Here is a 27,913-nt window from a genome sequence, read left to right as displayed (position 1 = left end):
CTTTGACCAACTCATTGGAAAAGACCCTGATGCTGGGAAAGATGGAGGGCAGGAGGAGAATATGGTGGCAGAGAATGAGATGGTTAGATGGTATCACGGACTCAGTGGACATGAATTTGAGCAAACTCCAGGAGATACTGGAGGACAGAGGAGCCTGGCGTGCTGCAGTCCGTGGGGTCACTGACAGACACGACTGATGACTTAACAACAGCCTGGGATCTTTAGTTGGAGCGTGTGGGGCCTTAGTTCTCTGCCCAGGGATCAATCTCAGCCTCCCTGCATCAGGAGATCAGAGTCTTAGCCTCTGGACCACCAGGGAAGTCCCAGAGATCTTCTCATTTCGGGTCCTAAAGCACCATTTTAACTTGTTTTAACCATGGGTATGACTTTTAGACTTAGTGAAACTAGCTGCTAAAAGAAAATTTTGTCCTCTAGTGCCTGAAGCTACTCTTTCATATTTTTAACCAAGGAGGCGGTAAACAGTAAGAGGTTTAAAACCTGACGGTTAAAGTAAAAAAGCAGGGCCAGGGGCAGCTCCTGCGTGCTTCCGGTCACACGGCAATGGGAAGGAGGAGGAATGAGAAGGAGGGGGCCCCCAGGCAGGAAGGTTGGCCTTCTTGGGGGCCGTGCTGGTGATCTGGCTCTGTCCGCCCCCGCCCAGCCCTCCGTCTGAGCCCCCGGACTGTGGTCCCTGGCGCCAGGGGTCCTGGTAGATGCCCACACGGCCGCTGGCAGAGACGGACCCTAGCCTCCCCTGGGGACTGGGGGCTAGGACGCGAACTAAATGTGAAGCCTGCCCTCCAGCGCCAGCGCGGGCGGGGCGGGGCTCGGAGCGGCCTCCCGGGCTGAATAGTGGCGGGGCGGGGGCGGAAGCGAGGCGGAGTGGGCAGGGGTCTGCGACCCAGCCGGGCCGGGGCGGGGCGGGGTCGAGGCGGGGCGCCCCGGGCCCGCCCGGCTGGAGTCGGGGCCGCCCGCCGGGTCCCGTGACACCGGCCTGAGAGCACGGGTCACAAGCGCCGGCGCGGCGGGCGGCGGCAACATGGCCTCGGAGGCGGACCTGCGCGCCCGGCTGCAGCGCGCCGGCCAGCAGCACCTCCTGCGCTTCTGCGCCGAGCTGGCGCCGGAGCCCCGCGCCGCGCTGCTGGCCCAGCTCGAGGCCCTGGAGCCCGAGGCGCTGCGCCGGCACTGCCAGCGCGCGGCTGCCGCCTGCGCGCGCCCCCCGGGCCCGCCGCCCGACCTGGCTGCGCGCCTGCAGCCCCTGCCTCCTGAGCGCGTGGGCAGCGCGAGCGAGGGTGACCCCCAGACCCGGCGGCTCTGGGAGGAGGAAGGTAGGCGGCGGGGGTCCGGGCGGCGGGCGCCGCGGGCGGCCGGAAGGGGCCACGCCCACGGAGAGGGCAGAGCGGGGCGCGCGGGGAGCTCAGTTTGCCTTCTTCGTGAAATTGCCTGCCCTCTCTCACGTACCGGCTCGGGTTGGTTCTGGGGCCGCCGCCCCCAGGCCGAATTCCCTGGGGGTGTGCTTTGTGCTGGGCGCCCCTGGCTGGCCAGCTGCCACTTACAGCAGGGGACCCGTGGACACTTGCACAGGCTCCTTTTCACAGCAGCGTTGGCGAGCTGTGTTCCTTGCCTCTTGGCCCGTAGCTGAGGCTGTTTGTTGCTCTTGGAGGGGAGTCTTCTCCGGGTCCCTGCACCCAGGAGGCTCTGAACAGGCCCGCGAGGTGTTTCCTCTGAAGGACCCAGGAGGGCGTGGTCAGAACCTCGGCAGGGTCGGGGTAAGGTTAGGGGTGGGTGAGGCCCCGGCCCAGGTCGGAGTGTCATCTGGAAAGTTCTGTGCTGTGGCTCGCAGCCCCAGGCTCAAGTTTGGTTTGCGCTAAAATGAAGGGGTGATCGTGTGGTGGGTTTCGGGAACCCCCTCATGGTGCCCCCTGCCTCCAGGTTTCCATCAGATCGCCCTGAACAAGGTGGCCGTGCTGCTGCTGGCCGGTGGGCAGGGCACCCGCCTGGGAGTGACCTACCCCAAGGGCATGTATCAGGTGGGGCTGCCCAGCCAGAAGACCCTGTACCAGCTGCAGGCAGAACGGATTCGGCGGGTGGAGCAGCTGGCTGGCGAGCGCTACGGGACCCGCTGCACCGTGCCCTGGTGTGCCCGCCTGCATTCCCTGGGCCCCAGAGTGATTCCCACCCCCCACCTTGTGTAGCCCCAGTCCTGCTCCGCACCAGGACTTGAACCCCAGCACAGCCCCAGACAGAGCCCAGCCCCCACCCAGAGGGAGGCCTGCCAGCCCCATCTGCCAGGGGGACCAGGCCCTCCGCAGGGCTGGCTCAGCCGTGCCTCCCTTGCAGGTACATCATGACCAGTGAGTTCACGCTGGGGCCCACGGCCAAGTTCTTCAAGGAGCGTGACTTTTTCCACTTGGATCCGAACAACGTGATCATGTTTGAGCAGCGCATGCTGCCTGCTGTGACCTTCGATGGCAGGGCCATCCTGGAGAGGAAAGACAAGGTCGCCATGGCGCCAGGTACGCCCCGTCGCTGAGGCGGGAAGGGTCTGAACGTGGAGGAAGGCCGAGAATGTGGAGCTAGCTCCGGGTCAAGAGGCCTGGGACAGAGGCCGGAATATGCTGCCCAGAGGCTGTGTAGTCCTGAGCGAGTGGCCGGCCTCCTTTCTCTGGTTCTTGATTCCCATCTGTCACGTGGAACAGCCACAGGGCTCCTTGGATAGCGATAGAGCGCGCCTTCAGGCGCAAGCCTCCGCTGTCTCCAGCACACCGTCAGCCAGAGGCCGCCCGGAGCCCTCGCGAGGCCCTTTCTCCTGCGTCGGCAGATGGCAATGGCGGCCTGTACAGCGCGCTGCAGGACCACCGGATCCTGGAGGACATGGAGCGGCGAGGAGTGGAGTTCGTGCACGTGTACTGTGTGGACAACATCCTGGTGCGGCTGGCCGACCCGCTCTTCATAGGCTTCTGCGTGCTGCGGGGCGCCGACTGTGGCGCCAAGGTGAGCCTGCGCGCGCCGCGCCTCCTCCTGTCCCTGACCCCGCCTCCTCCTCCCAGCCCCGCCCCGCCCCGCCCTCCATGCCCCGCCTGCCCGCCTGCCCCGTCCCGCCCCAGTCGGCCCAGCCAGGCATCTATCCATCCTGTTGCGGCTGCAGGTGGTGGAGAAGGCGTACCCTGAGGAGCCGGTGGGCGTGGTGTGCCAGGTGGACGGCGTCCCCCAGGTGGTGGAGTACAGCGAGATCAGCCCCGAGGTGGCACAGCTGCGCGCGCCAGGTGGGGGCCTGCTGTACAACGCAGGCAACATCTGCAACCACTTCTTCACCCGAGACTTCCTCCGGACGGTCACCAGGTGTGTGTGGCAGGCGGCTTCCCGCCCAGCCTGGCTGCAGGGCCTGGGGGCAGACCTGAGCTGCTGTGGCTTGCAGTGCAGAAGGGCTCTTGACTTTAAATAAGCTGGAGGCACCAGAGAGCTCGGCAGCTGGTGCGGCCGAGTGGGCCTGGCCCTCCTGTAGACAGGCTGTGCCACCCATCCCGGGACTTGCCGCTGCCACTGTGCTTGGGCAGGGGTGAGGCTGACGGTGGCCAGCTCTCTGGCTCTGCAGACAGGGCTCAGGTGGGCCCTCACTGCCCTGTGTCCATTGTGTCCATCTGTCCAGTTGCCCCGCCTGGCCAGGCATGAGGGAGGTAGGCTGGGGCCCCGAGATGTCCCGTCTGAACTGCATCTAACCTCCTGTTGGCCTCACGTCTCCAGGGAGCTCGAGCCCCTGCTGCAGCCACACGTGGCTGTGAAGAAGGTCCCCTGTGTGGACGAGCTCGGGAACCCAGTAAAGCCACTCCAGCCGAATGGGATCAAGATGGAGAAGTTCGTGTTTGACGTGCTCCCGTTTGCCAAGTCAGTGCAGAAGCCGTGTCTGTTCCTCCCCCCCCCCCATCTTATGGTAGTTCTGAGGCCCAACAGGCAGGGAAATGGAGGCTGTGCCCCTTTTCTGGGGGGTTTTGGTGCAAGAAGCCCAGAGGAAGCAGTCCCTGGGGTGGGAGCGGAGGGTGCGTCTAGGGCAGTTGGAGCCCTCGGCGTTGTGGACTTGGGGGCACACCTGTGCTTCCTCTTGAGTCCCCCTCTGCCCTGGCCTGGGGCCCTGAAGCTGTTTCCAGGGGAAGCAGCTGGAGCTCCCAGAGTAGGTGACCCCTATCTGGGGTCCCAGGTTCTGGGGGTCAGGCTGGTGGGCACGGGGGCGGGAAGAGAGGACCAAAGATAGCTCCGGGGTCTTGGAACAAAGACTCACGCATGCTCGGGGCCCAGAGAACAGACCCCCAAGTAGTCTGTGTTGCTCTGACCTGGCTTTCAGCTGCCAGGGCCCAGGGCGTCTGGGCCAGCACGTCGGGTCTGCAACTGTCTCCCCCGCCCCCCCCCACCAGGAACTTTGTGGCCTTCCAAGTGCTGCGGGAGGAGGAGTTCTCCCCGCTCAAGAATGGCGACTCGGCCGACAGGGACAGCCCTTCCACATCCCGGCGGGCCCTGCTCGCCCAGCACTGCCGGTGGGCCCTGCGGGCGGGTGCCCGCTTCTTGGACGCGCACGGAGCCCAGCTCCCCGAGCAGCCCAGGTGAGTGTGGGCTGTGGGGTGTGGCCCGAAGGACAGTGGTGTCAGGGTGTCACAGCCCAAGCCCCACCCCAGGGCCCTGCTGGCGTGGCTGCTGAGCTGGGGTGGGAGCTTCTGCCCTGGCACCACGCCGAATGCAGATGACCGTGTGCACGGTTCTCGAGGTCTGTTCAGGGCCCCGGGGATGTGAGGGCCGCACCTTCCCAGGCGGGGCACCCAGAAAGCAGCAGGCAGGTCATTTTCCAGGGTGGGGAAAGAATAGAAACTTAGGTTCCACCCCAGTGCTCACAGCCACCTCCTGAATCTGGCTATCCGGGCTGTGAGATGCCTGCAGAGGACAAGGAGGGTTTTTCAGACCAAGTCAGGGGCTGTCGTTCTGGGGCGGTGCCCAGGGCCGGGTGTTTAGAGGAAGAAGGTTGCCTGGAGGAGGGCTGTGGGTGTGGGGGATGGTCCACTGGGTGGGCAGGGACTGGCCAGCTCCCTGGTGGGTGGGGCCACGGAGGGCGCAGGGACAGGACCCTGAGCTGATGCTGACGAGTGCACCCCCAGCCTGCCTGGCAGCACAGAGCCTCCAGCCGTCTGTGAGATCTCACCCTTGGTGTCATATGCTGGAGAGGTGAGAGCCGACTGCCGGGGCGGGCTCCCCTGGGGTTGGGCTGGCGGGGTCGGACGGGGCAGCCTGAGCTGGGCGCTTGGCTGCAAAGTCACAGCTCTGCCACGGTCGACTGGCAGGGTCAGCAGTCCCTCAGTCACAGAGGACTGTCTGAGACCTGGGGTGCAGTGAGCTGTCAGAAGCCTGGAGGGGTTGGGGAAGGCAAAGGTCCATCTGAGCCTGGGGTTTGGGCCAGTGGTAGTGGAGGCTCTCAGTGGGAGGATAGCCCGCCCTGCACCCCCATGGGCAGTTCTGGCCGGCCCTGTGGGACAGCTGCGTGGGCCCGGGGGCTCAAGGTGGCATCCAGCCCTCGCTCCTAGAAGCCTTTCTGGCCCTGCCGCCCGCTGGCTCCAGGCTGACCTGGGGCCTCACCCAGTGGACCAGGAGGTGGGATCCGGTTGTCACGACCTGCTCGTCTCCAGGGGCTGGAGGAGTGCCTGCGAGGACGCGAGTTCCGGCCCCCGCTCATCCTGGACGAGGCCACGGCCAGGGAGCTGCAGCCCTGAGCCCTGCCGACCCTGGGGCCCAGGGCTCAGGACACAGCCCTGCCCGGGCTCTGGGAAGGAGAGCTGCTGTTCGATTCTGGCTGCAGACCAGGGAGCACAGAACGGAGTGGGCTTCCTCCACAGGGGTGGGAGGCCTCCCACCACCCAAGCCCCGGGAGCCTGGTGACTCCAGGCCTGCAGGGCCCCTGGGGGCGCTCTGGCTTCACTCCTGCGGTGGCGACCAGGCTGGAGGCAGAGGGACTCGGGGGACTGGGGTGGGGCCAGGGCGGGCACGGCAGTTGCTGAGAGGCACACGCGCCTGTCTGAGCTGAGGAGGCTGCTGGGCCCTGCAGACCCGCCTGGCAGAGCAGCAACAGCCACGCTGCGCTTTTCTGGAGACGAAGCAACAGCAGCACCTGCAGGGCTCCTGTTGGGACAGACAGCTGAGCCTGGGGTCACAGCCCGGCGCCCCTGCCCTGCCCGGCTGAGGCCCACAGCAGGTCCGGAGCTGGCTCTCCGGGAAGCTTGGCCTGCACGCCTGGCAGAGTTCTCTTGAGTTCCGTCCACAGCCTCAGCCCCCAGAAAACAGTGGGACCCATGGAGGGTGCGCCCCGCAACCCCTCTCTGCCCCAGGCCTACAGGGGGCTTCTGACAGCTCAGTGCTCGCGCTTCTTCCCCCCCCACAGGAAGGGGTGGGCACAGCCCCTCACTGCACACCCCCAGCCTGGTCAAGGTGGGGAGAAGACGGCTGCCTCTGGTCTCTTTCCACGGGCTTGGCTGCTCGGGCCCTGCCTGCTTCCCGCCTGGAGAGCAGCACAGGGCACCTGCCCCCACCGCCTGTGAAGAGCGTCCTCAGTGCGGCCCCCAGCTTGGCCAGACCCACCCCGCCCCTCCGGCTCCTCCAGCCCACGGGCGGCCGTCTCCCCCAGGAAGGGGGCTGTGCTGCTTCAGTGGAAGTGATCCTCCCAGGGGCTTGGAGTGCACGGTGGCTCTTCCACGCGTCCCGCCCCGGGTGTGATGGCAGGGTCAGGGCCAGGCCCAGGGCCCGGAGGATGACTGTGCCTCCATCCAGGCTCTGCCGTCAGTCCTAACATGTGCCTTACTTGCCTTCTCCCAGCTGCTCCACAGGCGCGCAGAGGGCCTGGGGCAGAGGGTCACCAAGGAGGAGGCCGAGGGTCCCGCCCGGCCCAGGGGCTCCTCACTGCCACGACGGGGCAACCTCTTTACCAAGTTGAGTTCGTTGGGTAAACTATTAAAACAGCTTGCTTTCACAAAACCTTTCTGTTTCCAAATAATTGCACCTTCACGTGAGGTTTCGTTCAGCACAGAGAGGCCCTGGGTACACCTCGCTGTCTCCTGCGATGTCTGTCCTTCTGCGATGCGAGGACGCCGCGACCAGGAGACCCTGGTCGTGCTGAGTCCTCTCTCCCGGGTGAGGCTCCCTGTGGGTCGGGGGTCCCATGGCTACAAGCACCTTCCTCCTGCTTCCGTAGGAACCATGCGCCCCCATCATTTCTCACCCAGAGAACTGTTAATTGAAGCAACTTGAGTTTTGAAAGATGGACAAACTCAGTTTTCCCAGAATGCAGGGGTTTCCAGTAAACACAAGGTGCTGTGATCCAGCCCGGCCTGGCAAGTGTGCTAACCAGTGAGCGTGGTGGGAGCAGCACTGGGTGTCCCAGGTCTGCGTCCATCCAGGGGCTGCAGCCTGCTGGCCCTGTGGAAACGAGAGCCCACAGGCCAATCTTTGTATCAGGAGACTGACTTTACAGTGTGTGGGCAAGTGGACCTGAGTTTGGTTTCGTAACAGATTCGCTGAGGTAGCCTTTGGCTTTGTGTTAATTGGCTGAAAGGAGATCCTTCCCTTCTATTTCAAAGGATTGGGATCAAATAGGAAACCATGTCTACTCCAGATTTAGCTAATTTAGCCTTCAACCAAGAGAGACCTCTCAAATCCTTAACCTTCAACTCCGGTGAATAATGGTCCCTAAACAAAGCAGCAGCAGTGTTGCAAAAAGCCAGGACACTGGAAACAGATTGTGGCAAGCTTAAGTACTTCCAAGTGCCTTCAGGCTCTAACCAGCCTTTCCAGCACCCTCCTAGCCCCCAGTGATGAGGCTCTTTCCAAACCCAGTTCATCATCAGCTCACAGAAACAAGTTTCCAGTTTGGGAATGAATCTCTTACCATACTCAGCTCAACTGTGGTAAAGTAGCCCCTGTCTTGAAAAACTAAAGTGGTCCAAATGGTGGTGGTCCCTGATGAACCTCAACGTGTCTCTGAACCTGTTTCTTTTTGCTTAAGCCCCCCGAGATACCCACGACTCCCTCTCCTCAATTCTTCCACCTGCATTCATTAGGCCAAGACATCCTAGAAAATACCACGCTGGAATTTCTTTCTCCCAAAAGGGGAAAGAATTCTAGGAATTCACAGTAACAATCGAAATAGCCAACAAAGTGAACTGACTGTTCACCGCCTTTGCTCTGCTCTGTCTCTCACAGTCCTGGAGCTGTTTCTGGAGACACTGACCTATTTGCTCCTATTGAATCAGCTACCACCCTCCTCATGGGCAACATCTCCAGCTGATACTGACAAAAGCCACAGTGCCCTTCCCGTCAAGACTCAAATTTAAGTCCCTGGAATCCTCTCCCCAGAGCGAACCAGCACCCTTAAGTACAGAAGCCCCTCCGGGTTTGAAGCCCGTGACAGGGCTCCAGGGCTCAGGGCCCCCCGCCCCGTGCACACTGCCAAATGGAGCCTGTGAGAAAGCCCAGTGGCTGAGGACGGAGGTCTGCCCAGGACCTGCAGGCCAGAATCAATGCTGCTGCCCCTCAACACCGTCTTGCTCTTAATCCCCACCCTCGACAAGCACTCCTGCTGAAAGCAACAATTTTCACTGTAGTTATGTTGTGCATTCTTCAGCATAGGAACGCCTTCAGGAACACTGTGGGTCTCATTCAGGACCATTACATAACAAGGAATCTCACAACAAAGCAAGTCATGTCAACCTTTTGGTACCAGTGCATACAGAAGTTGTTTAGTCTTCTGTAGTTTATTAAACATGCAAAAGCATTGTGTCTAAAAAACAATGCATGTACTTCATTAAATAATATTGCAAAAAACTGCTCACCATTAACAAGTTATAACATTTTAAAAGTAACATAGAAAAGTCACTGACCACAGATCACCATAACACATATAATAGTGACCAAAATGAAGCTGTAAGAATTACCAAATGTGACACCGAGACAGGACGTGAGCAAATGCTGTTAGAGAAACGGTGCCCATAAACTTGCTCAATGCAGGGTTGCCACAAACCTGCAAAGACTCAGTATGCACAAAGTGCAATGAGGCAAAGTATGATTAAATGAGGTGTGCCTGCATTCCAGCTGATGAGGCCAGCCAAGGCCTCTGATTCCACTTGGGAAGGACTAACAACGCATCTGGACATGAATGCCCCGAGGTTTCACTGAAATTCCTTCCTTTCACGAGACTTAAAGGTTGATTTGGACGATACAAGGTTTCCTGCAGGCTCCACGCTATTACAGCATTGGGACGACTTACTACTCTCCTCTTCTCAAACCTCTTCACAGCAAGCCATCACCAATCTGTTAAAACTGTTCGGTTTTACAAGAACATAAAGTCTCCACGAAAAAACTGCATTTGATCAAACTCAGCGTCGATACTTAGGCCGCCAGATCTTGGAAAACAACAAAAGTAAATTCCTCTCCTTGGTTTCGACATGGCTAGTACTTGCTACTGTTGCACGTTCTTAACTGCAAACCCTTTGCCATGCCCGAACAAACTCATTTTCCTGATCAAACAGCTGGCTACGTTTACGGTCGACGGGTCCGATGGATGAAAAACCCTGGGTTTCTAACTCCCGGGCCCCGCGTCTTCCCGCCCACCCAGCCGGACCCGGCACCAACTGGGTCAAACCCAGCCCCGGGGTCCGAGCTCAGGGGCTCCCGGCTGACGTGGTGGAGCAGGGGACAGCTGCCCGCGGTCAGCACTGCCGTGAGAAGCCCCGGCTGAGCCTCGATGCCCACAGGCGCCGGGGGAAACGCGCGAGAGCGCAGGACGGCTCAGTCTCGGCGCCGGGCAGCCAGGGCGGTGATCGGCGCGCAGGCGCGGCCGGGGGCGCGTGACGTCACCGCGCACGAGCGGACGCAGGGCGTAGGGCGCGAGCCCGCCTTCGGCGGGGCCGCGGCGACGGACGCAGGCGCAGTGGGGCTGCGGAGGCGCGGCAGAGGCGCATTGGCGGCGCGGCGCGATGGGCGGGGAGTTGGCGGCGCCGCGATGGCCGGACACCCGGCTTGGACCGACGGCCGTATCCGCCCGGCTGGAAGCTGGGATTCCTGACGCCGCGGGAAGGCGAGGCCCTTCGGGCGCCCGCGGCCGTCATGTACCCGCCGCCGGCGCCGGCGCGTCGGGACTTCGTCTCGGTGACGCTGAGCCCCGGCCGGAGCTACGATGGCGGCCGGGGCCTGAGGCGTCGCTCCTGCTGGCGGGTGAGGGCCGGGCCGGGGTCTGGGGACCGGGCGCCGGCGAGGAGGGCTGCGGGCCCCTCTCCGCCGTCCAGTGCGGGCGCAGACGCTCTCCGCGGGGCTTGCCTTGCTCCAGCTGCGGCCGCTGGGGCTGCACAGGTGGCTTGGCGGTGGAGAGCCCGCCTGTCGAGAGGAGACACGGGTTCGATCCCTGGGTCGGGGAGACGCCCAGGAGGAGGAGGCGTGTGCCCACTCCGGTGTGCTCGCCGGGAAATCCCGCGGACACAGGCGCCTGGCGGGCTACAGTCCGTGGGCTTCCAGCGGAGTGGGACGCTGTGAGCCGGTGTGCGGGGTGTCGGCTGCACTACCGCTCCAGCCTGCGGCCCCCGCTTGGAGGAAACGTCCCCGGGTCAGAAGCAGCAGAGCCCCACGCTGGGCCTCGGGACTTGCTCCTCGTCCTCCCGGAGCCTGACGCGGCGGGAGAGGCTGCTCGCTGTGCTCCTTTGACTGAAGCAGCCGTTGTCTGTCCCTCAGAAGTGGAAGCAGCTGTCGCGGTTGCAGCGGACGGCGCTCCTCTTTCTGCTGGCGGTCCTGATGCTCTTCGGCCTCTTGTCCTATGTCCACGTGGCTGACGAGTGGACAGGTACCAGCTGCATGATCCTCGGGCGTCCTGAGGGCTGACTAAGGGGTGGCACAGCCATCTGGCAGCGGCAGGCGTTGGCAGGCAGTGAGATAAGGAGAAGCCTAGAATGTTCCCAGCCCCCCGCTGTAAGGTGGCTGTTAATCTGCGGTGTCTGACTGTTTCCCAGACGTCTGCTGTGAGAAGCGGCGTGTCGTCCCAGCCATCTCACACCGAGGTCCAGGTCTCAGGGTGCAGGCGGAGTCTGCAGGCACTTCCTGACATGCACTGCAGTGCTGGGAAGGAAGCACTGGTGCTGGGAGGAGGGGCCTCTGCTTCCTGGGATCTGCTTGTGACTCCTTGGAGGAGGAAAGCTGCAGAGCCCCCGCGGGTCGCTCCCGTGATCGGCCTGTGAGCCACCGTGGGCCCTCCTTGAAGTGGAAAAGAGGAAGGCCAAGTGTTTGAGTTGTGGGTGGGGATAAAGACAGAAGCTGCCAGGAGCTATGGGCAAGGTTTGCTTCCCTGTGGCCACTCTGGAATTCCTTGACCTGCCCGTTTTCGGAGGTCCCAGCCTGTCCTTTTCCAGGAGTGCTGGCTGTGTCGGTGCTGTTTCCAGCACCCTTTGACTCTCCTCTGGGCCTTGAGGCGTATCTGAGATGAAACAGATTCTCCTGTTTAGCTGTGGACAGCAGGTCGGCGGCAGCATGGCAGATGAGACCAGCAAATCCTCCCGCCTTGCCAGCTCCTCGGAAAGCAGCTGAGAACCCAGAGACCGTGGTGGGGCTGTCGCCTCAGGTACTTGAAGTAAACTGAACGTAGAGTCGTTACTGGGGTCCAGGCCAGAAGCGCGTCAGCGCAACATGGGCTGTTTGAGAGGGACTGGGAAGAATTCTGCCTCCCACCACGTGTCTGAGGTTTTCACCTGAGCCTCCTTGCTCTGGGCTGCTGGACAGAGGAGATGCAGGGAGAGAGGAGCGCCACTCTGTCCTCCGTCTCTGTGCCCGGCTGGCGCTCCAGGTCCTCGGGGGGTGAGACAGACCGTCCCTGTTCCCTGGGAGCTACTGGCCGAGGGCGGGCAGGTGGGGTCTGCACTCTGACCTGCCCAGACGGAGATGCTGGGGCCTCCGCATCACAGTGGGGTCAGCAGGGAGGAGTGGGAGTTGGCAGGTGCGTGATGCCTGCCGTCGAGAAAGGGTGGGGGCAGGGGTGAGGCCTCGTGCTGGGGGCCCCGAGCCATCCAGGGGGCCAAGCGGGGGTGGGGGCGCATGTGGAGACAGAGGGCGAGGGGGTCAGCCAGAGCCAGGGCAGGTCCCCACCCCAAGAGGGGCCGGCCTTTGAGAGCCCGGGGTGCTCTGCGCCAGGGACACGCTCCCGTGGGTTGAGGTGTCCAAGTGGGCCCATGTGCCCCCAGGCAGAGGCTCTGGGACTGATGCCGGCCTCACGCCCCACAGGGTGCCTGGGAGGGACAGGAGGCTGCTCTGACCCCGTCTCTCTGGAAGGTCTGTGTGTGCAAGAGCCGTTTTCTCCCTTTAGAGCCAAGAGCATTCCTTCTGTCACTTCTGTGGCTACTCTTTTCTGTCCTGACTTCATGGTCATGTGACAGCAGAACGTGGCTGTCTCCCCTCCGAGAGACACGTTTCCACACCTCAGCGTCCATGACCTGGATTCTGGTGCCTGGCGGGTGGGGCTGGAAATGAAGGCGTGAACATCCTCGTCTCCTGTGGAGCGAGTCTTGGGGCCCCTGCACATCCTGATGGCGCTGGCACCTCCTCTCTGGGTCCGATGGTGGCACTTGTCCCTGAAGCCTGCTTCATCCCTGGAGCTTTGTTTAGGCCGCACCTACTCTCTTGACCTGGGGGCCCGGCTCGGTGGGCTTTGGATCTTGGAAGTGTGTTGTGTTTACGGATCCTCCTCCAAGGTGTCCATGGGTGCTGCAGCCAGAGGCTTTTCCGTTCACGAATCTGTGTCCTTGTGAGCTGGAGGAGTTGCTGTCACAGCCACTGTTGGGGCGCTGGAGCCGGACGCGTGTGTCCTCCCACAGCGCTTTGTCACTGACCAGCTGCCTCTGCCGCAGCCTTCCGAGGCTGAGGTGGAAGTCCTGGGCGCAGGCCTGGGCAGTGTTCTCTGTGGCTCCATCGACGGGAATGGGGTGGTTTAACCCTGCCCTGCTGCCCTTGGGGTCTGACTCCCAGACACGCTCTGGCCAGGCTTAACCGACCTTCCAGGGCTACACTCGCCCATTGGCAGAGCTTCCATCAGGCAGTCAGAGCCAGGAGCTGACCAAAAAGGGGCTCATCCCAAAGCCGCGTATCGTATGAAAAGCGGAAATCATTTCCTCTAGGAAACTGCAACTGCTCAGCCAATCCACAGCGCTCCCTGTGTGGCTCCAGGTCTGACTGGGGCGGGGGGGTGCGTCCTAGAAGCAGGATGGAATCATTGCACGAATGACTCTTGTCTGTGTCCAGAAGCCCCAAAGGCATTTCCGACGAGGACCCCCCAACCTGCAGATTAGAGCGCCCGATGAAGACGCCCAGGAGAGGAGGCAGGCCCAGGCCCAGAGGAGGGCAGAGGTGGTGGGAGAGGCTGGCTGGGGAGCAGAGGTGCGGAGAGACGGCCTCAGGTACCGGGAGCATCAGAGGTGGTCTGAATGTGGGAACCAGTGTTTTGTGTTTTTGTTTTTTATCAAAGAGAAAGTGCTAACAAGGGTTTTCCTTTGTTTCAAACTGTTCACCCTTGTGGAACAGGGTGTTTGTTGGCTTGTCCATTCACGGTCCCCTGGGTAGCGTGCGAGTTTGAGCCTGAGCTTGGTGGCAGCCTTGGGGAATCCACATCTCTGTCCCTGCTCTGAGCGTTCATGTTTCTCTCCCTGCAGCTGGAGGGGAGCAGGGACCAAGCCACAGCAGGGCACTGAACCTCCTGGCAAGGAGGCAGAGTTTCCCCCCAGGCCTTCCCCAAAGGCCGTGAGGATTCAGGCCAGCCCAGGTAAGGTCCGCCTGTCCCCTCTGGCCTCAGCTGGCGTTCGTTCTGAGGGTCACGGTGAAGTGAATTGGGGTGGCCGTGCAGCTCCTGCCGTCCCTCAAAAGCTCTGCTCAGCCTGGGACACCCAGGTGGACCCGGCTTCTGCGGGTCAGGCACTCGCTATAGCTCTGGTGGTGCCGTCTGGCTCCTGCACAGATGTCTTTCAGTGTCCAGTGCTGCAGCCATCTTAATTTTTGTTTCGTATTCTGTTTTAGATGGTTAACAGTGTTGTGATCGTCTCAGATGACCAGGGAAAGGACTCAACCATACGGATACGTGTATCTGTTCTTTTGCAGACTTTTCTCCTGTAACACTGAGTAGGGTTCTCTGTGCTGTGAAGGAGATCCTTGTTGGTTACCCATTTAGAATAGAGCACTATAGACAAGTCTGCCCCAGACGCCCTGACTATCTCCTCCCACCTTTCAGGTCCCCAAAACCATAAGTGCATTCCCTAAGTCTGTGGGTCCCTTTCTATTTTGCAAGTAAGATTTGTATCATTTTTTGTATCGTTTTTTGTTAGATTCCATGTCTAAGGGTGTCATAGGACGCTTCTGCTTTGAGTTACTTCGTTCACTGTGACAGTTTCTGGGTCCGTCCACGTTGCTGCGAATGCCGTTGCTTCAGTCCTTTGAGAGGCTGAGTGACGCTCTGTTGTGCGCACGCAGCGCGTTTTCGCTCTTTATTTCTCTGCGGATGGACGTTTAGGTTGCTTCCGTGTATTGGCTTCTGTGAACAGTGTTGCAGTGAGCATTGGGGCGCATGTGTCCTTTCAGTCATGTTTTCTCTGGACACATAGGCAGGAGTAGGTAGCTGGGTCACATGGCAGCTCTGTTACTAGTTTTTTAAAGGAATTTCTAAATTGTTGAGAGCAGGTTTTCTTGTCTGGGTCACCAGCGCCTATCACGTTAGATGTCCGCAAACCAGACTGCACACCCAGGCATACTGGTTCCTCTGCTTCCGCTCCTTTGCTGTTTCCTGGAGGGTGGTCCCTGCCAGGACCAGATGGAGGCTGATGAGCATGGGCAGGGTGGCAGTTTCAGCTTGGGCCTTCACTGCTGCCTAAGGTGCCCCCACGGCAGCCTCACTCACCGTGGGGCCGCAGGGCAGTTCTGTCTGGGTGCCCATGCCCTGCTTTCCTCCTCCCAGCCTCCCAGAACGAGCGCCAGAAGGCCGTGGTAGATGCCTTCCTCCACGCGTGGGCTGGATACCGCAAGTTCGCCTGGGGCCACGACGAGCTGAAGCCCCTGACCAGGTCCTTCAGCGAGTGGTTCGGCCTCGGCCTCACGCTGATCGACGCCCTGGACACCATGTGGATTCTGGGGCTAAAGAAAGGTACCTGCTCGTCCCTGCGGTGGGCTTGAGCTCGCCACGCATGACCCCCGGGCCCAAGTGAGCCTGGTCTGGGAGGTGACCACATGCCGCGTCCTGCTGGGCTGTGCTTCGCCTTGCCCTGGCTGCCAGAGTGGCTGTGCTGGCCACGGGCAGTGCTCGGTCCTCACACATGCGTGCGCCCTGCGCCTCCTGCAGAGCGCGGAGAGAGGTGGAGGGTGGAGTCCAGGGGTGTGTGCAGCCCGTGTCTTTGTCGCGGAGGGCCCTGTGGGGGGAGGTGACACGTGATCCGACGCAGCGGCCGGCCGCGCCCCAAGTCTCCCTCAGTCTTTCTTGGTGCAGACAGGGTGGGACGGGCGACGTGTCCCCGGATGTCTCTGAACTGGTGCGCTCACGGGCCTGTTTCGTCTTTGCCTTGCACTGCAGGCCCCCAGCCATTCACTGTCTCGTGCTCCTCTGTAGTGTGGCTTTGACGTCGAGCACTTGTGCTCACGCTGCACGGCCTTCCCCCAGCTGCACGCTGGCCCCATGTTTTCTGTGCGGTTGGAGGACTCCTGGGCTCCCCCTCTTGCATGAGGAGGTGATGTCGAAACCCTGCAGGGGATGTGCATAGCCCCAGAGGGAGCGGTCAGGGAAATGCTGGACTGTTGTTAATTTGTTCCTGTACCTCTGCTGTTCCACGTGGTAGAATTTCAAGAAGCCAGGAATTGGGTGTCCAAGAGGTTATTGTTTCAGAAAGATGTGGACGTCAACCTGTTTGAGAGCACAATCCGGATCCTGGGTGGGCTTCTGAGTGCCTTCCACCTGTCGGGGGACATACTCTTCCTGAAGAAAGCTGTGAGTGTCCCGGCATCGGGTCTGCTCGCGTCCTGGGCGGGGCTGGGGTCTCAAGTGCTCAGCAGTCAACGCTTTTCTCATGGGATTGGGCTGCGGCAGGCGTTTGTTTCCAGTTCTGTCTCCTCCCGCTCTTGAGTCTGTTTCCAAGCACGTGAGTGGCTGAAGCAGCATTGTGCCAGCCTGCTGCCTGCCCGTGAGGTCATTCTGAACTGATTTGAGTCCAGCTCGGTCTTTGTAGCTGGCCAGGGTTGGGTCACGTGAAGCCAGCATACTCGAGTCTGTCCACTGAATTAGTTGAAACTGGGTGTTGGGTTTACCGTCGTGTCACGGAGACAAGGCCACCGAGCAGCAGGAATCGGTGACTCATCGCTGTGTTTATCAGGAGGATTTTGGAAATCGGTTAATGCCTGCCTTCCGAACACCCTCTAAGATCCCGTACTCCGATGTAAACATTGGCACTGGAGTTGCTCACCCACCCCGATGGACCTCTGATAGCACAGTGGCTGAGGTGACAAGCATTCAGCTGGAGTTCCGAGAGCTCTCTCGTCTCACGGGGGATAAGAAATTTCAGGTACGGAGGGGCCCCGCTTCCGGCTGGTGCGGGTTTTCTGCGGGGCCGTCTCTGGCTCGCGGAGCACGTGGAGGTCTGTGTGGTCACGGGCGCTGGGCCGTGAGACTCGTGTCGGCTTTGGTTCTTGTCCCCGGTTTTCCTGGAGAATCGCATTTTCTGGTGACACCAGAGGTGCAGACGGGAGAGGCCTTGACTGGAGGCTGAGTCCTCTGCCTGGCCTGCCCCTCAGGACCCCTACACTGATGACTGGTCCTGCTGCGCTCGGCGTGGCCTGGTGTCCACTTGCCTGCTGCAGTGGGGAGGATGCCTGCTCTGCTGTGGCTGAGCATCGCGGGGTGGCTGGAGCTCTGGGTTTTGTGGTCAGCTCAGCGTAGGTGACGTCGTTGTTGTCCCACTTGTGGCGCCCTGACTGGGCCCCGTACGCTATCCCAGGTGGGCAGCTGGAGTGGTGTGCCGGTGTGGCTCCTGCTCCGCGGTGCTGGCCACGTGTGTGGGGTGATGGCGGACCTGGCTCTGTGGCTGGCTCTAGCTACCTCGGTGTCTTCGGCAGCACCTGCCACCTGCCTCCACAGGGCCCCTCCTGGGGCGGGTCTGTCTGCGTGTCGGCATCCGCTCAGGTTCCCTCTTCTCTCCGCTCACCCCCGTCTTGTATTTTGTTGAGATGTTTGTGTCGAGAGGTCCCGCCCTCTCCTGTAACTGGCTGTCTGGGCTTACGTGTCTGGCCGTCGTCACCGTCTAGAACTGTCCCCTCCACCCAAGCAACCCAGCACTGTTCACAGACTTTCCATTCGTCACTCCACAGCCCTGGGCAGCCAGGCAACAGGCTGCTGTCTGGCGCTTTCCCCGTGCTCAGCGGGTCCCGTCTTCTGCCGTGGCTGCAGTCTGAGCGGTCAGTGAGCCTGCTGTCTCAAGGTGGCAGGACCGGTCAGGATGCTTCCTTTCTCAGCTTAGAGAGCCCCTCACATGGTGGACTTGTTTCTGGACTGGTCACTGCTAAGCTGCAGCCGGTGTGCTGCTGGGGACGTTGGCAGGAACCCGGGCTGGGTCCACCTGTCCAGACGTGCCTTTGTCTGCCAGCCAGCTGTCACTTGTTCCTCCTCGTGGGTGTGTGACGGCGTCTCCAGTTGGCTTTGATTTTTTAATCGGTGCTGTGTCGCTGTGTGTGTGTCCATACGCCATGTGTCTTCTGTGTTGTGTGTCCACGTGCCGCGTGTCTTTTGTGTAGGAGGGCACCAGCAGGTCCCTGGCCAGGCACTGACATGGGGGTCCTGACTATTCTGTTGCTGGGACACGGTCACGCCACGCAGGCCACTTGCTCCTAACCTGTTCTCCCGGCTCAGGGCTGGGAAGTGTCTCAAGAACAGCTTCAGTTCCGTGGTCGGCCGTCCAGGCACCATGTCGGAGGGCAGCCCCTCTGCCCAGCCCATCTGCTCACCCGCCCCCATGGTCTGCCCCAGGAGGCCGCAGAGGAGGTGACGAGGCGCGTGCACGCACTGCGTGGAAAGCTGGACGGGCTGGTGCCCATGTTCATCAACACCAACAGCGGCAGCTTCACCCACCTGGGCATGTTCACCCTGGGCGCCAGGGCCGACAGCTACTACGAGTACCTGCTGAAGCAGTGGATCCAGGGCGGGAAGAAGGAGAGGCAGTGAGGCCTGTTTCTCTGCCTTTGGGGTGGCCCCCGGGCTCGGGGAAGGGTGTCTCCAGTCGGGGCATGTGAGCGTCCTGGAACTCAGTGCTCTGACACTGATCAGCGCACCCTTTCCCAGAGAGCTGCCTGGTCGCTCCTTGTCCAGCTGGAAAATAGAGATAAACCCCAGTGGGGCGCTGGGATCCTCTCAAGCCTCGAGCCTGGGGGTGACTGTGGCCCCGGAAGTGTCACTGATTGGGGAGCCCGCAGGCTGGTTCAGGGTGAATCAGGCTGGCACAGGCTGGTCTCCAGTGGCCCCTTGGGGCTGGTTGGGAGGCTCTGACCTCACAGGACTGGGGGCGGCCCAGAAGCCCGTGAGGCTGACCCCCATGGGGCAGGCAGAGCCGGGCCTCATAGATCCCAGAACGGGGACAGGAGCTCGGGGTCACGCCCTGTCTGTGGAACTGAGGGCTGTGCGCCCACCTGGCCAGCGCACACAGGCCCCGCTGGTCTGCACAGGCTGCTGGAAGACTACCTGGAAGCCGTGGACGGGATCAGGAAGCACCTGCTCGCTAGATCTGAGCCCAGGAAGCTGACCTTCGTGGGGGAGCTCAACCACGGCCGCTTCAGCGCCAAGATGGTGAGTGGGAGCGTATTTCCCTGATCCGGCCTCAAGGCAGCTTGGGGACCCAGCCTCTGTGCTTGATGTCTGATGGCTCTGAGTGGGGACGACCAGGGGAACCTCGTGATCCTGGCCGTGGAGTGTGAGTGGTCCCGGGTGGATGTGGGTGTCCCGTGGCAGCAGCAGGAGGAGCTGAGGCCTGTGGGGCGCCAGGGCCCCCATCCCAGAGCCCCCACCTCCTCCAGGACCCCTGCCCTGCTCCGAGTCTCTCCTTCCATGCTCTCGGGGAGCCCCCACCCCCAGTCGCATGCCCTCCTGCAGCCAGGGCTCCATCGACCTTTGAGGTGGTCCTTCCAGAAGCTTCTCCCCTGCCCATGTGGGGCCCCAGGTGCTTGGCCTGCAGCTCAGTCCCCTGTCTGAGGCCTGATGGCGCTGGACCCGCTGATGAGGTGACCCTGTGGTTTCAGGACCACCTGGTGTGCTTCCTGCCAGGGACACTGGCTCTGGGTGCCCACCACGGCCTGCCTGCTGACCACATGGAGCTGGCCCAGGCGCTCATGGACACCTGCTACCAGATGTACCGTCAGATGGAGACGGGGCTGAGCCCCGAGATCGCACACTTCAACCTGCATCACACGAAGGCTGTTAAGGACGTTCAGGTTAAGGTGAGCCATGCTGGGCTCAGGGCCGGGCCAGGTGGGAGTGCCGGGAGGCACCTCCTGAGCCCATGTGCCTCCCCAGGCGGCCGACAGACACAACCTGCTGCGGCCCGAGGCCGTGGAGAGCCTGTTCTACCTGTACCGCGTCACAGGCAACCGCAAGTACCAGGACTGGGGCTGGGAGATCCTGCACAGCTTCAACACCTACACGCGGGTGAGCCCCGCCCCGTGTCCCCAGGGCCTCACTGGCGCCTCCCAGGGGCTGCGTGGGGAGGCCCTGCCCTGCTGTGAGGGCCGGGGGGTCAGGGCATCCGTCGGTCCTGTCTGGGGGACAGCTGTCGGGAGGGTCCCTGCAGTGGCCTAAGGTGCACAGAGCGTCCTGGGTCCTCCGTGGGGCTTGGGCAGTGTGTGTCCACCCAGCGGGTGGGTGACCTCTGGGCCGCTACTCCCCAGGCCAGGGGCCACAACCCCCTGCTATGCCCAGGGCCCACTGCCCACCCTGGCAGGGCTGAGACTTGACCTTCACCCTGTGGCCCCTGAGGTGGACTCTACACCCCTCGGGTGGCCTTGGGGCCTTTGTGAGGTCTGCGCAGGTTTTGGAGGTGACACTTGGCATCTGGTCACTGAAGGGAACCATGGCTGACCTCCAGGTGGCCACTCCCCTTGTGGGCTTTGGTGTCCTCCCCACCTGACCCTGCCCTGGGGGCCGTGTGTTCTGGGGAGGGCTGGGGGCCCCGGGCGGGGGTTGGGCGCCTCTGACTGGCAGCCCTCCAGAGGGCTGAGCCAGCGTCGTGATGCTGCGGCCTCGGCTCTCGAGCAGGTCCCCTCGGGCGGCTATTCTTCCATCAGCAACGTCCAGGACCCCCGCCACCCCCAGCCCAGGGACAAGATGGAGAGCTTCTTTCTGGGGGAGACGCTCAAATACCTGTATCTGCTCTTCTCCGACGACCCCGACCTGCTGAGCCTGGACACCTATGTGTTCAACACAGAGGCTCACCCCCTGCCCATCTGGGCCCCCTCCTCGGGCGGGCCGGCTCTCGAGTAGACGCTGCCCCGGAGGCTGAGACGTGCTGTCCGTGAGGGTGCTTGTCAGCAAGCCTCGCGCCCTGACCTTGGCTGTGCGGTGTCCCTCCTGCTGGCGGCACGTGCTCCAGGCTGGGCTTGTGACAGAGGCCCGCGGGCCACAGGGCCAGGATGTTTCAGGGCCTCGTGGCTGCTCGGGGTGGCCACTGGGCATCCGGTGGTCTGCCGCTGGTTCTGTGCTCCTCGCCTGCTTCCTGTTGGATCACCGTTTGGAACACACAGGAATAAATGGGCGGTGTGATTCTGGGGATCCTGTCCACTCAGCGAGTTTCTTCCTTCTTCCTAGAAAATCAAATCATGACCACATTCCTGAAGCCTGAACACTCTCCTGCTGCCCTGCAAGGGCTTCCTCGGGGTCCTGGGCGTCTGGTCAGCCCAGGCCACTTTGGCCCAGAGCCCGTGATGTGATCAGAGATGGGCTGAGGACACAGCCCTGTGCAGCCCAGCCTCGGGCTTATAGCCTATGAACACGCCCGATCCAGAGGCTTGCCTGACCTCATGGGGATTCGGGCTCCTGGCTGGCTGTGGTGTTTACACGTTGGACTCAGGGATCCACCCCTGCATTTGCAGGGCTGGGCAGGGCTGGGCGGCATGTTCACCAGCTCGCTGCCCAACAGACGGACTTCTAATCCATGATAAAAGTATACTTGTTCTGAATCGCATCTGCTTTGTCTTTATTTTCTGATTTCTAGTATGAGGTCGGGGCAAGGGGCAGCGGCAGGTCCAGTCTCCCCTGTGTCCAGACATTGGCTTTGTCTCTGCCCCGGGAAGCTTGGAAATGCCCGCCCACGGTGCAAGTGCTGGGCGAGGCGGCCCCAGGGTGAGGGTGTGAGATGCTGGCTGTGGCCTCCGTGGACCCTGTGCTCTGCCCGCTGCCCTGGGTGCGGGGTATCGGCGCCTGCTGCTCTCAAGGTGCCTGGCTGGCCTCTCTCACACTCCTGTTCAGCCAGGGGCACCCGTTCCTTAGGGCTGACCCAGCTATGGAAGTTAAAAGACGCTGTTCCTTGGAAGAAAAGCTATGACCAACCTAGACAGCATATTAAAAAGCAGAGACGTTACTTTGCCAGCAAAGGTTTGTCGAGTCAAACTTATGGTTTATCCAGTAGTCATGTATGGATGTGAGAGTTGAACCATAAGGAATGCTAAACACTGAAGAACTGATGCTTTCACACTGTGGTGCTGGAGAAGACTCGTGAGAGCCCCTTGGTTCTGCAAGGAGGTCCAACCAGTCAATCCTAAAGGGTATCAGCCCTGAATATTCACTGGAAGGACTGATGCTGAAGCGGAAAGTCCTATACTCTGGCCACTTGATGCGAAGAGCTGACTCGTTGGAAAAGGCCCTGATGCTGGAAAGATGGAAGGTGGGAGGAGAAGGGGACGACAGGATGAGATGGTTGGATGGCATCACCAACTCAGTGGAGTTGAGTTTGAGTAAACTCTAGGAGTTGGCGATGGACAGGGAGGCCTGGTGTGCTGCAGCCCATGGGGCCGCAGAAAGACACAACTGAGCGACTGAACCGAGGTGGGCAGGGTATGGCTTTCCAGCAAGAGGCCAGACCTCTGGGTTGGGCCCAGTCCCAGCCCAGCGCCCCTGTGGGCCGGGCTGGCCCTTTCCCCAGGTGTGTGAAGAGACATGTTGCTGTTGCCGGCAGCCTCTGCGTAGGCCACAGCCTCCCAGCCTGCCGGGGCCTCCCCACCACCCTACCTCACCCGCAGTTGGCACTTGTTCCCGATGGCCCTCCTGTGTCCATCCTGTGGGGCTGCCATCCCCTCTCGCCCTCAGGCCCAGCGGGGCTTCTACCCAGACGTGTGCAGGGCCTACCTCTTGTGGCTGCCTGTGTGCAGAAACCCAGCCCAGGGCACACAGTGCGCCCTGCCACCACCCTGCAGCCCAGGAGCCACTTCGGCAATGCTTTGTCTGGACTCCGGACCACAGGCTTCCTCCTGGACGTTCCGCAGCCCCAGGGGCACAGTCGGCCCAGTGAAGCAGATTGCCCCCCACCCTGTGCAGGCCTGGCCCCAGGCAGGTGGACTTTGGGGTCGCAGGGGCCACTGCAGTAGTTCGGGATGGAGAGCACGGCTGAGAACAGGGTCTCTGGGATGGCCGTTGGTTGTGGAATCTCAGGCTTTCCTGCCGCGGTAAAGGCCCACACACCCGACATGCAGGACAGCACACGGAGCCAAGGACTCTGCTTTATTCAACAGCCAAAACTGAGGAGGTGGTGTGAGCACGCCAGTGTCCAGGGCCTCAGACAGGACAGGGGTAGGGCCGACCACGCCTGACAGGCCAGCAGTTTGTCCAGCGCCTCCTTGGGCAAGGCCCTGCCAACCCTGGCACGGCTCTGGCTGCAGGAGCTGGGGCCTGTTGCCTGCCCCTGCCTCGCCACAGGCCCCAGCCAGTGGTCTCTGGCCCTGTGGCGGGCAGCCTTCAGCCCCCAAGCCCTGTGCGCCTCGCCAGCTCCACCCACTTGCCGATGAGGGCGGCCTCCAGCCTGCGGGCCTCCACCACGGATGCGGGGTCGTCTGGGTGGGAGGCTCTGGGGGCGGGCAGGGAGGCGCTCAGCTGGGCTGGCTGGCCCGAGCCCCGCCACCTTTGCCCGCCCCGACCAGGCACCATGCCCCTTCCCCAGGAGGGCCGCACCTGAGGTCCAGGTGGTGCGCCCCCCCGCGGATGGTGATGGCGACCACGGATGCGCTTAGGTTGCTCTGGATCTGTCGTTGGAGGAGCCTGTGTTGGAGGCGCTGTGCTCTGGGCTGAGCCCCCAGCCCACCGGCTGCTCGTCCCAGCAGGTAGGACGCAGCCTCCGCAGGGGCTTGAGGAGAGCGGCCCCGTTAGAAAGGAAAGGTGGCCCTGAATGAGCAGACGCCAGGCCACCAGCAGGAGAAAGGGAACCAACGGAGGGAGAGGAGGCAGCGATGGATCGGGAGCGCGGCCAGGAGTGACGCCCGCGGGCCCGGCCCCCGCGTGACTCACCCCGCCCCGCGCCCAGGGGTCCAGGTCCCCGTTGGAGAAGATGATGTTGCTGGCAGCTGTGAGGTCTGAAAGGGATGGAGGGAGTGTGGTGGGGACCGGGGGCCCCTCAGCCTGACCCAGGGGCTGGGTCCTGGAGCCAGAGAAACAGCCTGCTCAGTGCAGGGGGAGGAACTGCGCCCCAGCCCCCGCCGTGGGCCTCACCGCCTCCCCCAAAGCTGGTCTGCAGCCAGTCCTGCCGTGGCCACACGCCCCATGTGTCCAGGCAGTACTGCTGGCGCTGGGCTTCAGTGAAGGGCAGCTCAGGGAAGAGGTCTGACACGTTGTTGCTGGAGAAGGTCAGGTTGATCTCAGTGCAGGCCTGTGGGACGCCGCGATCAGGCTGGCCCATGCAGCCCCGGGCCCCCAGCCCCCTGCTCCCGGCCGCCTGGGCCCCCAGACCCCCATACCTGGTAGTCCCAGGCCTTGGCATCACTGCCCAAACCACAGCCTGTGGGGTCGGCACAGGCCTGGTACTGCAGGTAGACATCGTAGCAGGGCTCTGTGCCAGAGGAGTTGTACACCAGCCCTGGGGGAGAGGGCTGCTGGGGTCAGGGGCCTGGACACCCACACTGTCCGCTTAGAGGGGTCCTGCAGGGGTCGGGGCTCTCGGGCCCAGTGGGCCCAGAGAAGATTGGGGTGTTGGTCCCAAGGGGCGGGCTGTGCTGTTCGCTCCATCTGGGTTGCTCAGGGCGGCGGGACAGCCCACCTGACGTGCCCTCTCCCAGCAGGGTAGGCTGGGGCAGGGTGTGCAGCCCGTTGCACTGGGGGCCTTTCAGAAGGCCCTGGAGCCATGCCCCACAGGGGGATGGCCCATGGAGTGGCCACTTCCTCCCAGGGGCCAAGTGCTGGCCTCCGTGCATCCTGCTCCACACTGCCCTCCCTGGGCCTGGCTGCCGCCCACCAACTCAGGGCCTCCGCACTCAGCACGGGCCCGGGCAGGGGGGGCAGACACACCGGCCAGTGCGCGAAGCCCCGCAATCCTCGAGCTCTCTCTCAGCAGCCGGTTGCAGCCAACCTGGGGGAGCATGGAGCGCCTCAGCAGCCGCGCCCCCAACCCTTCCTGGTCCCAGAGCTGAGCAGGCACAAGGCCCCAGGGCGGGCCCGCTCTGAGCACCCCAGGGTGGCCGGGCCCCTCCCCGGGTTCCGGGTGACAGAGGCGGGTGCCGTGCCTGGACGGGGTGAGCAGGAAGGTGGCCCACAAAGTCAGTGGCGTACGGGTAGTCCATCATGGCCAGCACGGTGAAGGCATTCCGGGCGAAGCCAAAGAGCTGGGTGAGGTCCTTTGGTCCGGAGAGGGGCTGGCAGGTACCGAACTCCTGATTGACGATGTGCGGGGCTGCGGGGGGGGGCGGATGCGGGCCTATGGGTTCTGCGGGCCCACATTGGGAGGCGGGATGGCTGCAGGGGGGCAGCTGCCTCACCTCCCTGCTGGAACAAGTCCCTGATCTGCCGGAACGCGTCCTGCACGGCCCAGGCACACTCAGGGCTCTGGCCTTGGAAGTCCTGGAGGGAGGAAGGGTGTGGCTGCACCCACCAGCCTGACTGCCCAGGGTAGGGAGGGGCCGGGGCCTTGGCTTACCGCGGAGACGTCCTGGAAGAACTGATAGGGGTCGCCGAGGCCTGCCGCCGAGACCACAGGGGCACTGGCCGCCAGAGCCCCCGCCACAAGGTGTGGGTACTTGATCCTCAGGTAGGCGCTGAGCATACCCCCGTAGCTGGTGCGGTTGCGGAGTTAGCCCGGGTAACCCCTAGCACCCCACCTCCTGCAAGGGAGACTCGGCAGCCTCTCAGCGTGCAGGCTGTGTCGCCGACACACACGTCCTCTGCCTTCTCAGGGCCTCCCACCCCATGACCCCCAGGACCCGACACGTTCAAGACCCACAGAAGTTCTGGGCAGGGCCAAGCACGCTTGCTGGGGACAGAAAGGAGACACTGGCGCACCTGCCGCCAAAGGCGATGGCCGGGGCATCGGGGGCCTCGAGCTCCTGCCGGAGTGCCCGGAGCAGCCCTGCGAAGTCAGCCAGGACCTGCTCCACGGTCAGCAGCTCCGTGTACCCGCGCCACGTGGACCGCTCACCGAAAGGCAGCGACTTCCCGTAGTAACGCTGGGGGCAGGTGGGTGGCAGGGGGTGGGGGGGACTGACTCGGAGCCCCCAGGGTGACACCCCCACACCCCCCGACCCTGGCCGGTACCCACGTGCTCGGCAAAGACGACCAGGGCCCCCTGCTGTGCTGCCAGCTCCAGGATGAACCCCGAGTTGTTGGCGAAGGACCACACGTCCCCCTCATTGCCGGTGTAGAAGAATATGGGCCCCTCGCCCCTCTTCCAGAACTTCTCTGTCGGGTGGAGGCGCGTGAGGACTGCGGGAGGGCGGCCCCCTTGCCTGCAGCAGCGGGTGCTGTTCCCGGGGCGGCTCACCTGTCAGCAGGAACCGCTGGAGAAAGGTCTTGTTCCCAAACCTCTCAAAGTTGAAATGGTCCAGAAGCTGCTCGAAGTAGGCCTCCTGAAACTCTGGGTCCCTGGGTCTGTGGGCTGGAGGGCAGCACGTTCAGCGGGGGTGGGCGGAGCCATCGTGGGCCACGGGGGATGGGGTGGGGGGCCTGGCAAGGGGTGGATGGGAGGGAGCCAGGCAGGGGGCATGGGGATTGGGGCCCGGCGGGGTCGCAGGGGATGGGGGTTGGAGCCCGGGGCAGGGGTGGGGGCCTTGGGCCACACTCACCCCTGGCCTCCAGGCCTCGCAGCTGCAGCCCCAGCAGCAAGACCAGGGCGCAGGGCAGGGTCGGCCAGGGATGGGGGCTCATGTCCACTTCGCCCGGCAGCTTCGGGTCAGGTGGTTGGGGTCACATGACCAGCGGAACTCCTCACGTGATGGCTCGGGCAGGGCTGTGCACTTCCCTACAGGTCCGGCGCCAGCTTCCTGGCCCTTCCGTGTGTGTCACCGTGGAGACGGTCGCCATGGGGGCACGGAAGTGGGCTGAGGGCTCAAGGGTCCATGCTGGGGCGGGGCTGTGCCTGCCCAGCCTCCCATCCTCTGCGGCCGCCGCCAGCTCGGGCGCCAGGCCACGTGCATATGGGTGGGAGGTGACCTCCCCGCTGCCCGGCCCGCCGGCCTTCTCCAGAGCGAGGCTGGGGAGGGCCTGCCCTTGAGGGGAAGGAAGGGAGAGTTTGGCAGACGGGGCTCGGCGGGAGGACAGCTCTCGGGCCCTGGGGTGAGGGGTGGGGTTGTTATGCCTTCCTCCGGGCTGATGAACCCGGTCTGCCGGGATAGCTTTATTCTCCCCAGTCAGAGGGATCCTGGACGAGCCCCCAAATGTTATGCCCTGAGTCCGGTTCCCCCATTCTGGTAGAATAAGACACTCGCAGCAAAAGCAAGAATGGGGTTTATTTCTAGCTCGAGCTAGGGCTCTTGTCTGCACTCCACTGCGCTGGGAGGGGCAGGAGCCCTAGCTCGAGCTAGATATAAACCCCATTCTTGCTTTTGCATGGCTGCGAGTGTCTTATTCTACCAGTATGAGGGGACTGGACTCAGGGCATAACAGGGTCAGCGGCCCTGGGAAAGAAGCCCAGCGCTTGGAAACCTTGAGGGCCGTGTGGCGGGCAGAGGAGGGTGAGCCCGGCCTCAGAGCCCGCACAGGAGCTGGGGCCGCGCGCTTGGACGCCGAACTGGGATCCAGGACCCTCTCCCGCCCCCTCAGGCCAGCCCCTCTCTGGCGCCCCAGTACCCAGAGGACAGAAGGGCCCCCACTGCCCTGGTGCCAGTCCAGGGCCTGGAGGGGCCAGACAGGCCAAGCGGGTGGCCTGCTCGGTCTCAGGCAGGGCTGTGCTGACCGCAGTCCTGCTGGGGACGCGGCCCATGAGTCGGGCCCAGAGCGGGTGTGGGGGGTGGCCCCGCACAGGTGGCAGCGGGGAGTGGGCTGCCTGTCCCCACTCCCAGGACGGTCCCTGGCCCGCGGGGCCCTGGTCTCTGCCCAGGCCTCTCCTGTTGTGTGCTGGGCTGGCTGGAAAGCAGATGGCCTGGGGCTCGGCGGGGAGGGACCACGTGCCACCCGCCCCCGCCCCAGCTCCCCTCAGAGTCCCAGGCCCCATGCTGTGACTCTCAGTGTGGTAACAATGCTCACCCACCATGTGACACCGCCCTGTGGGTGTGGCCTCCCTGAGGTCACCCAGGCCCGCAGCACAGTCACGCCCAGTCCCCTGCCTGTGTCCGCATCCCTACACACCCTCAGCGCCCCCCTGCCCCCACCCCCGTGTCCCCATGCCCCTGTGCCCCTACCCCTGTGTCCCCATGCCCCTGTGTTCCCGGCCCTGCGTCACCA

The 27,913-nt window shown here is 62.9% G+C and overlaps 3 protein-coding genes across 8 annotated transcripts; 2 read left to right on the top strand and 1 right to left on the bottom strand.

The window, feature by feature from the left end:
* The first annotated feature begins 599 nt into the window (after positions 1-599).
* Positions 600-7,005, top strand: UAP1L1 (UDP-N-acetylglucosamine pyrophosphorylase 1 like 1). 4 transcript variants are annotated; one of them, XM_055399658.2, is made up of 9 exons: positions 600-1,328; positions 1,933-2,137; positions 2,341-2,516; positions 2,822-2,994; positions 3,149-3,342; positions 3,745-3,885; positions 4,410-4,595; positions 5,142-5,208; positions 5,599-6,558. In XM_055399658.2, the coding sequence occupies exons 1-9, from the start codon at positions 1,040-1,042 to the stop codon at positions 5,914-5,916; spliced, it is 1,749 nt and encodes a 582-aa protein (XP_055255633.1). In that variant the 5' UTR covers positions 600-1,039; the 3' UTR covers positions 5,917-6,558. The 4 variants fall into 4 exon arrangements, with proteins under 4 accessions (XP_055255633.1, XP_088697123.1, XP_055255634.1 ...); XM_055399660.2 differs by having other exon boundaries at positions 602-1,328; positions 5,667-5,894; XM_088840997.1 differs by lacking the exon at positions 5,142-5,208 and having other exon boundaries at positions 6,416-7,005.
* A 3,011-nt stretch (positions 7,006-10,016) lies between these two features.
* MAN1B1 (mannosidase alpha class 1B member 1) lies at positions 10,017-21,240 on the top strand. 2 transcript variants are annotated; one of them, XM_088840996.1, is made up of 13 exons: positions 10,017-10,239; positions 10,750-10,858; positions 11,514-11,629; positions 13,300-13,454; positions 13,707-13,816; positions 14,999-15,184; positions 15,870-16,018; positions 16,401-16,589; positions 18,047-18,237; positions 18,739-18,859; positions 19,309-19,506; positions 19,583-19,714; positions 20,870-21,240. In XM_088840996.1, exons 1-13 carry the CDS (start codon positions 10,132-10,134, stop codon positions 20,882-20,884), a joined length of 1,779 nt encoding a protein of 592 aa, XP_088697122.1. In that variant the 5' UTR covers positions 10,017-10,131; the 3' UTR covers positions 20,885-21,240. The 2 variants fall into 2 exon arrangements, with proteins under 2 accessions (XP_088697122.1, XP_055255630.1); XM_055399655.2 differs by having other exon boundaries at positions 20,321-21,240.
* Positions 21,241-22,878: 1,638 nt separating this feature from the next.
* Positions 22,879-26,474, bottom strand: DPP7 (dipeptidyl peptidase 7). Of its 2 annotated transcripts, none has more exons than XM_055400201.2 (13): positions 26,317-26,474; positions 26,016-26,129; positions 25,794-25,933; positions 25,538-25,701; positions 25,176-25,311; positions 25,018-25,099; positions 24,766-24,932; positions 24,551-24,611; positions 24,004-24,122; positions 23,759-23,915; positions 23,558-23,622; positions 23,225-23,295; positions 22,879-23,120 (listed from the first exon to the last, which is right to left on the bottom strand). In XM_055400201.2, exons 1-13 carry the CDS (start codon positions 26,396-26,398, stop codon positions 23,012-23,014), a joined length of 1,467 nt encoding a protein of 488 aa, XP_055256176.2. In that variant the 5' UTR covers positions 26,399-26,474; the 3' UTR covers positions 22,879-23,011. The 2 variants fall into 2 exon arrangements, with proteins under 2 accessions (XP_055256176.2, XP_055256177.2); XM_055400202.2 differs by having other exon boundaries at positions 25,176-25,239.
* Positions 26,475-27,913: the final 1,439 nt, after the last annotated feature.

The sequence above is a fragment of the Moschus berezovskii genome, chromosome 11 (genome assembly GCF_049115385.1).
Source record: "Moschus berezovskii isolate FMDL1 chromosome 11, NW_MosBer_1.0, whole genome shotgun sequence".
Taxonomy (NCBI): Eukaryota; Metazoa; Chordata; class Mammalia; order Artiodactyla; family Moschidae; genus Moschus; species Moschus berezovskii.
Note: the sequence above shows the minus strand (reverse complement) of the source record. Positions and strands in the feature narration are given on the sequence as shown.